This window comes from Lethenteron reissneri, unplaced genomic scaffold (genome assembly GCF_015708825.2).
Source record: "Lethenteron reissneri isolate LAM-NWPU_2019-01 unplaced genomic scaffold, ASM1570882v1 scaffold_1630, whole genome shotgun sequence".
Taxonomy (NCBI): domain Eukaryota; kingdom Metazoa; phylum Chordata; class Hyperoartia; order Petromyzontiformes; family Petromyzontidae; genus Lethenteron; species Lethenteron reissneri.
This window is the reverse complement of record NW_026891367.1, coordinates 428,945-441,163: the sequence shown is the minus strand read 5'-3', so window position 1 is coordinate 441,163 and position 12,219 is coordinate 428,945. Positions and strand designations below refer to the sequence as shown.

The following is a 12,219-nucleotide window of genomic DNA, read 5'->3' as shown; positions in this document are numbered from 1 at the left end:
GAGACACTGGGTAGTGAGACACTGGGTATAGAGAGACACAGAGACACTGGGTGGTGAGAAACTGAGACACTGGGTAGTGAGACACTGGGTGGTGAGACACTGGGTAGTGAGACACTGGGTAGTGAGACACTGGGTAGTGAGACACTGAGACACTGCGACACAGAGACACTGGGTAGTGAGACACTGGGTGGTGAGACACTGGGTAGTGAGACACTGGGTGGTGAGACACTGGGTAGTGAGACACTGAGACACTGAGACACAGAGACACTGGGTAGTGAGACACTGGGTAGTGAGACACTGAGACACTGAGACACAGACACACTGGGGTAGTGAGACACAGAGACACTGGGTGGTGAGAAACTGAGACACTGGATGGTGAGACACTGGGTAGTGAGACACTGTGAGACACTGGGTAGTGAGACACTGGGTAGTGAGACACTGGGTAGTGAGACACTGAGACACAGAGACACTGGATGGTGAGACACTGGGTAGTGAGACACTGAGACACTGAGACACTGAGACACAGAGACACTGAGACACTGGGTAGTGAGACACTGGGTAGTGAGACACTGGGTAGTGAGACACTGAGACACTGAGACACTGAAACACTGAGACACAGAGACACTGAGACACTGGGTAGTGAGACACTGAGACACAGAGACACTGGGTAGTGAGACACTGAGCACAGAGACACTGGGTAGTGAGACACTGGGTAGTGAGACACTGAGCACAGAGACACAGAGACACTGGGTAGTGAGACACTGGGTAGTGATACACTGAGCACAGAGACACTGAGACATTGGGTACTGAGACACTGAGACACTGAGCACAGAGAAACTGGGTAGTGAGACACTGGTGGTCTAACACTGAGACACTGAGACACTGGGTAGTGAGACACTGAGACACAGAGACATTGGGTAGTGAGACACTGAGACATTGGGTAGTGAGACACTGAGACACAGAGACATTGGGTAGTGAGACACTGAGACATTGGGTAGTGAGACACTGAGACACTGAGACATTGGGTAGTGAGACACTGAGACACTGAGCACAGATAAACTGGGTAGTGAGACACTGGTGGTCTAACACTGAGACACTGAGACACTGAGACACTGGGTAGTGAGACACTGGTGGTCTAACACTGAGACACTGAGACACTAAGACACTGGGTAGTGAGACACTGGTGGTCTAACACTGAGACACTGAGACACTGGGTAGTGAGACACTGAGACACAGAGACACAGAGACACAGAGACACTGGGTAGTGAGACACAGAGACACTGGGTGGTGAGACACTGGTGGTCTAACACAGAGACACAGAGACACAGAGACACAGAGACACTGGGTAGTGAGACACAGAGACACTGGGTGGTGAGAAACTGAGACACTGGGTAGTGAGACACTGGGTAGAGAGACACAGAGACACTGGGTGGTGAGAAACTGAGACACTGGGTAGTGAGACACTGGGTGGTGAGACACTGGGTAGTGAGACACTGGGTAGTGAGACACTGGGTAGTGAGACACTGAGACACTGAGACACAGAGACACTGGGTAGTGAGACACTGGGTGGTGAGACACTGGGTAGTGAGACACTGGGTGGTGAGACACTGGGTAGTGAGACACTGAGACACTGAGACACAGAGACACTGGGTAGTGAGACACTGGGTAGTGAGACACTGAGACACTGAGACACAGACACACTGGGTAGTGAGACACAGAGACACTGGGTGGTGAGAAACTGAGACACTGGATGGTGAGACACTGGGTAGTGAGACACTGGGTAGTGAGACACTGGGTAGTGAGACACTGGGTAGTGAGACACTGGGTACTGAGACACTGAGACACTGGGTGGTGAGACTCTGGGTGGTGAGGGAGACTTGAAGGTTGGAGCTGCAGCTTCCTCCTCAGTGTAAGACGACGAGGGCACGGCACACCGGACACGTGCCGCTCTCCTAAGACACACACACACAGACACACACAGTCACACACAGACACACACACAGACACACACACACAGACACAGTCACACACACAGACACACAGACACACACACAGACACACACACAGACACACACAGTCACACACAGACACACACACAGACACACACACACAGACACAGTCACACACACAGACACACAGACACACACACAGACACACACACAGACACACACACACAGACACACACACAGACACACACACAGACACACACAGACACACACACACAGACACACACACAGACACACACACAGACACACACACACAGACACACACAGACACACACAGACACACACACAGATACACACACACACAGTCACACACACACACAGTCACACACACAGACACACACAGACACACAGACACACACACACAGACACATACACAGACACACAAACACACACACAGACACACACACACACACAGACACACACAAAACAAAGATAAATATCCCCCGTATAGCCTTAACAGACTGTAGGGGCAAGTGCTGTTAGCGAGTAGCACCTATGAAGGCCGGCACGGCACGCGAGGGGGTGGGTGGCCAGCACCACGCCCGACCGCCTTTGTCTCCCTAGTGGCACAATGCTTGCACACAGCACCAGGTACTCATGTCAGGCTGGGTCGACCTACTGGAGGCCCAGGACCGGTTCAGATAATCGTCACTGGTGTTGGCCGTGAGCGAGAATCGAACCCGGGTCGCCAGGTTCATAGTGCAGGTTGTTTTGCCGGACAGACACACACACAGACACACACAGAAACACACACACACAGTCACACACACAGACACACACACAGAGAGAGACAGAGAGAGACACACAGAGACACACACACACAGACACACACACACAGAGACAGAGAGAGACACACAGAGACAGAGAGAGGCAGACAGAGAGACAGAGACAAACACAGAGACACAGACAGAGAGAGAGACAGAGAGAGACAGAGAGACACACACAGACACACACACAGTCACACACAGACACACACACACAGAGACAGAGAGAGACACACAGAGACAGAGAGAGGCAGACAGAGAGACAGAGAGACACAGAGAGAGACAGAGAGAACCACATCATCATCAGCACCAGCACGAGCTGGTGGTCATTACCTGTAGCCAGGTGTGGATGCAGGCTGCGTGGAAGTGTGCGTGCGTGCAGGGCAATGTGCACATCTCTGCTCCCTCCACAAGCACCTCCAGGCAGATGATGCAGCTGCGGGCAAGAGAGAGGGGGGAGTGAGTGTGTGTAGGTGTTTGTGTGTGAGTGAGTGAGTGAGTGTGAGTGTGTGTAGGTGTTTGTGTGTGAGTGTGTGTGAGTGTGTGTGTGAGTGAGTGTGTGTGAGGAGTGTGTGTAGGTGTTTGTGTGTGAGTGTGTGTGAGTGTGTGTGTGAGTGAGTGTGTGTGAGTGAGTGTGTGTAGGTGTTTGTGTGTGAGTGTGTGAGTGTGTGTAGGTGTTTTGTGTGAGTGAGTGAGTGTGAGTGTGTGTAGGTGTTTGTGTGTGAGTGTGTGTAGGTGTTTGTGTGTGAGTGTGTGAGTGAGTGTGTGTGAGTGTGTGTAGGTGTTTGTGTGTGAGTGTGTGTAGGTGTTTGTGTGTGAGTGTGTGAGTGAGTGTGTGTGAGTGTGTGTGATGTGTGTGTGTGAGTGTGTGTGAGTGTGTGTGAGTGAGTGTGTGAGGTGTGTGTGTGAGTGTGTGTGAGTGTGTGAGTATGTGTATGTGTGTGTGAGTGTGTGTGAGTGTGAGTGTATGTGTGTGTGAGTGTGTGTGAGTGTGTGTGTGTGACTGTGTGAGTATGTGAGTGTGTGAGTGTGTGTGTGTGAGTGTAATTGTGTGTGTGAGTGTGTGAGTGACTGTGTGAGTGTGTGAGTGACTGTGTGAGTATGAGTGTGTGAGTTTGTGAGTGTGTGAGACTGTGTGTGAGTATGTGAGTATGAGTGTGTGAGTGTGTGTGAGTATGTGTGAGTGTGTGAGTATGTGTGAGTATGTGTGAGTGTGTGTGAGTATGAGGGTGAGTGTGTGAGTGTGTGAGTGTGTGAGTATGTGAGTGACTGTGTGAGTGTGTGTGAGTATGAGTGTGTGAGTGTGTGAGTGTGTGAGTGACTGTGTGAGTATGAGTGTGTGAGTGTGTGAGTATGTGAGTGACTGTGTGTGAGTATGTGAGTATGAGTGTGTGAGTATGAGTGTGTGAGTGTGTGAGTGTGTGTGAGTATGAGTGTGTGAGTGTGTGAGTGTGTGTGAGTATGAGTGTGTGAGTGTGTGTGAGTGTGTGAGTATGTGAGTATGAGTGTGAGTGTGTGAGTGTGTGTGAGTATGAGTGTGTGAGTATGAGTGTGAGTGTGTGAGTATGTGAGTATGAGTGTGTGAGTATGAGTGTGTGAGTATGTGAGTGTGTGTGAGTGTGTGTGTGAGTATGTGAGTATGTGAGTGTGTGTGAGTGTGTGAGTATGTGAGTATGAGTGTGTGAGTATGAGTGTGTGAGTGTGTGTGAGTGTGTGAGTATGTGAGTATGAGTGTGAGTGTGTGAGTGTGTGTGAGTATGAGTGTGTGAGTATGAGTGTGTGAGTATGTGAGTATGAGTGTGTGAGTATGAGTGTGTGAGTGTGTGAGTATGTGAGTGTGTGTGAGTGTGTGTGTGAGTATGTGAGTATGTGAGTGTGTGTGAGTGTGTGAGTATGTGAGTATGAGTGTGTGAGTATGAGTGTGTGAGTGTGTGAGACTGTGTGTGAGTGTGTGAGTGGTGTGTGAGTGTGTGTGACGATGACGATGACGATGATGACGATGATGATGGCGACGATGATGGCGATGACAATGGGAGTGATGATTACTGTGTTGGCGTCTGGTCCAGGCAGCCGAGTATCTGTGTGTGAGTATGTGAGTGACTGTGTGAGTGACTGTGTGAGTGTGTGTGAGTATGTGAGTGTGTGTGTGAGTATGTGAGTGTGTGTGTGAGTATGTGAGTGTGTGACGATGATGATAATGATGGCGATGATGATGACGGTGATGACGACGATGATGGTGATGAGAATGCGAGTGATGATTACTGTGTTGGCGTCTGGTCCAGGCAGGCCGAGTATCTGTGTGTGAGTGTGTGAGTATGTGAGTGTGTGAGTGTGTGTGAGTGTGTGAGGTGTGTGTGTGAGTATGTGAGTATGTGAGTGTGTGTAGGTGTTTGTGTGTGAGTGTGTGTGAGTGTGTGAGTGTGTGTGTGAGTATGTGTGTGTGAGTGTGTGAGTATGTGAGTGTGTGTGAGTGTGTGAGTATGTGAGTGTGTGTGAGTGTGTGAGTATGTGAGTGTGTGTGAGTGTGTGAGTGTGTGTGTATGTGAGTATGTGAGTGTGTGTGAGTGTGTGTGACGATGACGACGACGATGATGGCGATGACAATGCGAGTGATGATTACTGTGTTGGCGTCTGGTCCAGGCAGGCCGAGTATCTGTGTGTGGAGAGTCTCCGTGTCTCCTCAACACTGAGCTGGTACACGGGATCTTCCAGCAGAAAATCCTGAAAAACATCAAAACCATCACCAGCATCAACATCGTCATCATCACCACCATCACCATCACCACCATTATCACCATCACCACCATTATCGTCATCATCACCACCATTATCATCATCACCACCACCATCACCACCATCATCACCACCATCATCACCACCATCATCACCACCATCATCATCATCACCACCATTATCGCCATCATCACCATCATCATCACCATCATCATCACCACCATTATCGTCATCATCACCACCATTATCATCATCATCACAACCATCATCACCACCATCACCATCACCACCATCATCATCACCATCACCACCACCATTATCATCATCATCACCACCATTATCACCACCATTATCGTCATCATCACCACCATTATCGCCATCATCACCACCATTATCATCATCATCACCACCATCACCATCACCACCATCACCATCATCACCACCATCATCATCATCACCACCACCATCACCACCGTCATCATCATCGTCGTCGTCACCACCATCGTGACCATCATCACCAGCGGTACGTATATGCTACATATAAAGACACAGGTCCCCCGTGTAGCCTGTAACAGACTGTAGGGGCAAGTGCTGTTCGCGAGTAGCAGTGCCTATGAAGGCCGGAATGGCACACGAGGGGGTGGGTGGCCAGCACCACGCCCGGCCGCCTTTGTCTCCCCAGTGCTAGCGATGTTGACTACACACCGCACCAGGTATATATTTGAGGCTGAGTCGACCTAGGGGACGCCCAGTACCGATTCAGATAATCGCTGTCACTGATGGTGTTGATGGCTGTGAGCGGGAATCGAACTTGACACTCACACAACAACAACAACAACAACCGCCATTCGCCACTAAGTGGCGGTGACGTCACCACGATGCTTGTGCCAGGCCAAGTGCACCTTGAGGCCACGTGAAGTGTCGAACGCCCGCTGGCAGGAGGTCACGGGGCAGACCCAGCAGGTGTCACACACACAGACACACACACACAGACACACACACAGAGACACACACACACACACAGACACACACACACAGACACACAGACACAGACACACACACACAGACACTCACACACACAGACACACAGACACAGACACACACACACAGACACACACACAGACACACACACACAGACACACACACACACACAGACACACAGACACACACACACAGACACACACACAGACACACACACACAGACACACACAGACACACACAGACACACAGACACAGACACACACACACAGACACACACACAGACACACACACACAGACACACACACACACACAGACACACAGACACAGACACACACACACAGACACTCACACACACAGACACACAGACACAGACACCACACACAGACACACACACAGCACACACACACAGACACACACACCACACAGACACACGACACACACACACAGACACACACAGACACACACACACAGACACACACAGACACACACAGACACACAGACACAGACACACACACACAGACACACACACAGACACACACACACAGACACACACACACACACAGACACACAGACACAGACACACACACACAGACACACACACAGACACACACACACATACAAACACACACAGACGCACACACACACAGACACACACAGACACACACACACACGTACACACACACAGACACAAAGACACACACACACACATAGACACACACACACAGACACACGTACACACAGGACAGACACACACACACAGACACACACAGACACACACACACACAGACACTCACAGACACACAGACACACACACACACGTACACACACATACAGACACACACACACACGTACACACACACACAGACACACACACACACGTACACACCACACGTACACACAGACACACACACACGCACACACACACACACGCAGGGCGATGCGGTGTCCACCTCGTAGCTGCTGGTGTGGTGGTGGTGGTGACCACCGCCGGCACGAGGCGGTAGCCGCACCGTCGGCAGGAACACACACACACAGACACACACACAGGCACACACAGACACAGGCGGTGTCACCTCGTAGCTGCTGGTGTGGTGGTGGTGGTGACCACCGCCGGCACGAGGCGGTAGCCGCACCGTCGGCAGGAAGCGACGCAGCAGCGACCACACGCGACGCTGCCGCCGCGCGAACCACCAGAAGTCTTCACGCGACAAGGGGGGGGGGGCTGGGGCAACACCACCAGTTAGACGGTGTGTAGTGTATAGTGTAGTGTAGTGTGTAGTGTATAGTGTATAGTGTAGTGTGTATAGTGTAGTGTGTATAGTGTAGTGTAGTGTATATAGTAGTGTATAGTGTATATAGTAGTGTATAGTAGTGTATAGTGTAGTGTATATAGTAGTGTATAGTAGTGTATAGTGTAGTGTGTAGTGTAGTGTAGTGTGTAGTGTAGTGTATAGTGTCGTGTATATTGTAGTGTGTAGTAGTGTATAGTGTGTAGTGTATAGTGTAGTGTATAGTGTAGTAGTGTATAGTGTGTAGTGTATAGTGTAGTGTATAGTGTAGTAGTGTAGTGTATAGTGTAGTGTGTAGTGTGTAGTGTATATAGTATGTATGTGTAGGTAGTGTGTAGTGTATAGTGTATAGTGTGTGTGTAGTGTAGTGTATAGTGTATGTAGTGTAGTGTATATAGTAGTGTAGTGTATGTAGTAGTGTATAGTGTAGTAGTGTAGTATAGTAGTGTAGTGTGTAGTGTAGTGTAGTGTGTATAGTGTATAGTAGTGTATAGTGTAGTGTGTAGTGTATAGTGTAGTGTATAATGTAGTGTATAGTGTAGTGTAGTGTGTAGTGTAGGTATAGTGTAGTGTAGTGTGTAGTGTGTAGTAGTGTGTGTAGTGTATAGTGTAGTGTAGTGTGTAGTGTATAGTGTAGTGTGTAGTGTAGTGTGTAGTGTAGTGTGTAGTGTAGTGTGTAGTGTGTAGTGTAGTGTATAGTGTAGTGTGTAGTGTAGTGTATAGTGTAGTGTATAGTGTAGTGTGTAGTGTAGTGTATAGTGTAGTGTGTAGTGTAGTGTATAGTGTAGTGTGTAGTGTATAGTGTATAGTGTAGTGTAGTAGTGTAGTGTGTAGTGTAGTGTATAGTGTAGTGTATAGTAGTGTATAGTGTAGTGTGTAGTGTAGTGTATAGTGTAGTGTATAGTAGTGTATAGTGTAGTGTGTAGTGTATATAGTAGTGTATAGTGTAGTGTGTAGTGTAGTGTATAGTGTAGTGTATAGTAGTGTAGTGTATAGTGTAGTGTGTAGTGTAGTAGTGTATAGTGTATAGTGTAGTGTAGTGTGTAGTGTATAGTGTAGTTGCAAGTGTGTAGTGTAGGTGTAGTAGTGTAGTGTAGTGTAGTGTATAGGTCGTATAGTGTAGTAGTGTATAGTGTAGTAGTGTGTAGTTATAGTGTAGTGTGTAGTGTATAGGGTAGTGTAGTGTGTAGTGTAGTGTGTAAGTGTAGTGTGTAGTGTCGTAGTGTATAGTGTAGTGTATAGTGTAGTGTATAGTGTAGTGTAGTGTAGTAGTGTAGTTGTATAGTGTAGTGTATAGTATAGTAGTATAGTGTAGTAGTGTATAGTGTAGTGTATAGTGTAGTGTATAGTGTAGTGTATAGTGTAGTGTATAGTAGTGGTGTATAGTGTAGTGTAGTGTGTAGTATAGTGTATAGTGTAGTGTATAGTAGTATAGTGTATAGTGTAGTGTAGTGTGTAGTGTATAGTGTAGTGTATAGTGTAGTGTATAGTGTAGTAGTGTAGTGTGTAGTGTAGTAGTGTATAGTGTAGTGTATAGTGTATTAGTGTAGTGTGTAGTGTATATAGTAGTGTATATAGTAGTGTATATAGTAGTGTATAGTGTAGTGTGTAGTGTAGTGTATAGTGTAGTGTGTAGTGTAGTAGTGTAGTAGTGTAGTGTATAGTGTAGTGTATAGTGTAGTGTATAGTGTAGTAGTGTAGTAGTGTAGTGTAGTGTATAGTGTAGTAGTGTAGTGTATAGTGTAGTAGTGTAGTGTATAGTGTAGTGTATAGTGTAGTGTAGTGTATAGTGTAGTAGTGTATAGTGTAGTAGTGTAGTGTATAGTGTAGTAGTGTATAGTGTAGTAGTGTAGTGTATAGTGTAGTAGTGTATAGTGTAGTAGTGTAGTGTATAGTGTAGTGTATAGTGTAGTAGTGTAGTGTATAGTGTAGTAGTGTAGTGTATAGTGTAGTGTATAGTGTAGTGTAGTGTATAGTGTAGTAGTGTATAGTGTAGTAGTGTAGTGTATAGTGTAGTAGTGTATAGTGTAGTAGTGTAGTGTATAGTGTAGTAGTGTATAGTGTAGTAGTGTAGTGTATAGTGTAGTAGTGTAGTGTATAGTGTAGTAGTGTAGTGTATAGTGTAGTAGTGTAGTGTATAGTGTAGTGTAGATTGTGGGGCGTGACGGTGCTACTCACGAAGGCTGCGGTTGTCAGGCAGCACCTGGGAAGGGGGCAGAGGAGACGTGACGATGAGACAGCAACTACAAGATGTAGTCTCCCTCGCCTGCTGAGGAGCCCACAGACTCACCCACAGACTCACAGAGACTCACACAGAGACTCACACAGACTCACACAGACTCACACAGAGACACAGAGACTCACACAGAGACTCACACAGAGACTCACACAGAGACTCACACAGACTCACACAGAGACTCACACAGAGACTCACCCACAGACTCACAGAGACTCACACAGAGACTCACACAGACTCACAGAGACTCACACAGAGACTCGCACAGACTCACACAGACTCACACAGAGACTCACACAGACTCACACAGAGACTCACACAGAGACTCACTCAGACACCCATAGACTCACACAGAGACTCATAGACTCACCCACAGACTCACACAGACTCACACACAGACTCACACAGACTCACACAGAGACTCACACAGAGACTCACACAGAGACTCACACAGACTCACACAGACTCACACAGACTCACACAGAGACTCACACAGACTCACACAGAGACACAGAGACTCACACAGAGACTCACACAGACTCACACAGAGACCCACAGACTCACCCACAGACTCACACAGAGACTCACCCACAGACTCACACAGAGACTCACAGAGACTCACACAGAGACCCAGAGACTCACCCACAGACTCACACAGACTCACACACAGACTCACACAGACTCACACAGAGACTCACACAGAGACTCACACAGAGACTCACACAGACTCACACAGACTCACACAGAGACTCACACAGACTCACACAGAGACACAGAGACTCACACAGAGACTCACACAGAGACTCACACAGAGACTCACAGAGACTCACACAGACTCACACAGAGACTCACACAGACTCACACAGAGACCCATAGACTCACCCACAGACTCACACAGAGACTCACCCACAGACTCACACAGAGACCCAGAGACTCCGAGACCCATACACACTTACACACACAAACATCTACACACTCACTCACACACAGACACCCACACATACAATCACACAAACACACCTACACACACACACACACGCACACACACACACGCGTGTGTGAGTGCGTGCGTCCTGACCCTCACCTCTTCCTCCTCCTCCTCCTCGATTTTCCCACCAGCAGCACCATCACCACCACCACCAGCAGCACCATCACCACCACCACCAGCACCACCACCACCACCACCATCACCACCACCAGCAGCACCATCACCACCATCACCACCACCAGCATCACCACCACCAGCAGCACCACCACCAGCAGCACCATCACCACCATCACCACCACCAGCATCACCACCACCACCATCACCACCACCACCAGCAGCACCATCACCACCACCATCACCACCACCACCATCACCACCACCATCACCACCACCAGCAGCCCCATCACCATCACCACCATCACCACCACTACCATCACCACCAGCACCACCACTACCACCAAAATCCCAACCAAAATCCCAACCAAAATCACCACCACCAGCAGCACCACCACCAGCAGCACCATCACCACCATCACTACCACCAAAATCCCAACCAAAATCCCAACCAAAACCACCACCACCACCAGCAGCACCATCACCACCACCACCACTACCACCAAAATCACCACCACCACCAGTGACACCATCACCACCACCAGTGGCACCATCACCACCATCATCACCACTACCATCACCACCAGCACCACCACCACCATCACCACCACCACCATCACCACCATCACCACCACCACCATCACCACCACCACCATCAACACCATCACCACCACCACCACTACCACCAAAATCACCACCACCACCAGTGACACCATCACCACCACCAGTGGCACCATCACCACCATCATCACCACTACCATCACCACCAGCACCACCACCACCATCACCACCACCACCATCACCACCATCACCACCACCACCATCACCACCACCACCACCATCACCATCACCACCACCACCATCACCACCATCACCACCACCATCACCACCACCACCATCACCACCACCACCACCACCATCACCACCATCACCACCACCACCACCATCACCACCACCACCATCACCACCATCACCACCACCATCACCACCATCACCACCACCATCACCACCATCACCACCACCACCATCACCACCACCACCACCACCATCACCACCACCACCATCACCACCATCACCACCATCACCACCAGCAGCACCATCACCATCA

The 12,219-nt window shown here is 49.0% G+C and overlaps 1 protein-coding gene across 1 annotated transcript; it reads right to left on the bottom strand.

Moving 5' to 3' along the window:
* Window positions 1–7,553: 7,553 nt before the first annotated feature.
* LOC133362835 (uncharacterized) lies at window positions 7,554–11,995 on the bottom strand. The gene is made up of 3 exons (XM_061581777.1): window positions 11,094–11,995; window positions 9,952–9,976; window positions 7,554–7,682 (listed from the first exon to the last, which is right to left on the bottom strand). The coding sequence occupies exons 1-3, from the start codon at window positions 11,993–11,995 to the stop codon at window positions 7,554–7,556; spliced, it is 1,056 nt and encodes a 351-aa protein (XP_061437761.1).
* Between the last annotated feature and the right edge of the window lie 224 nt (window positions 11,996–12,219).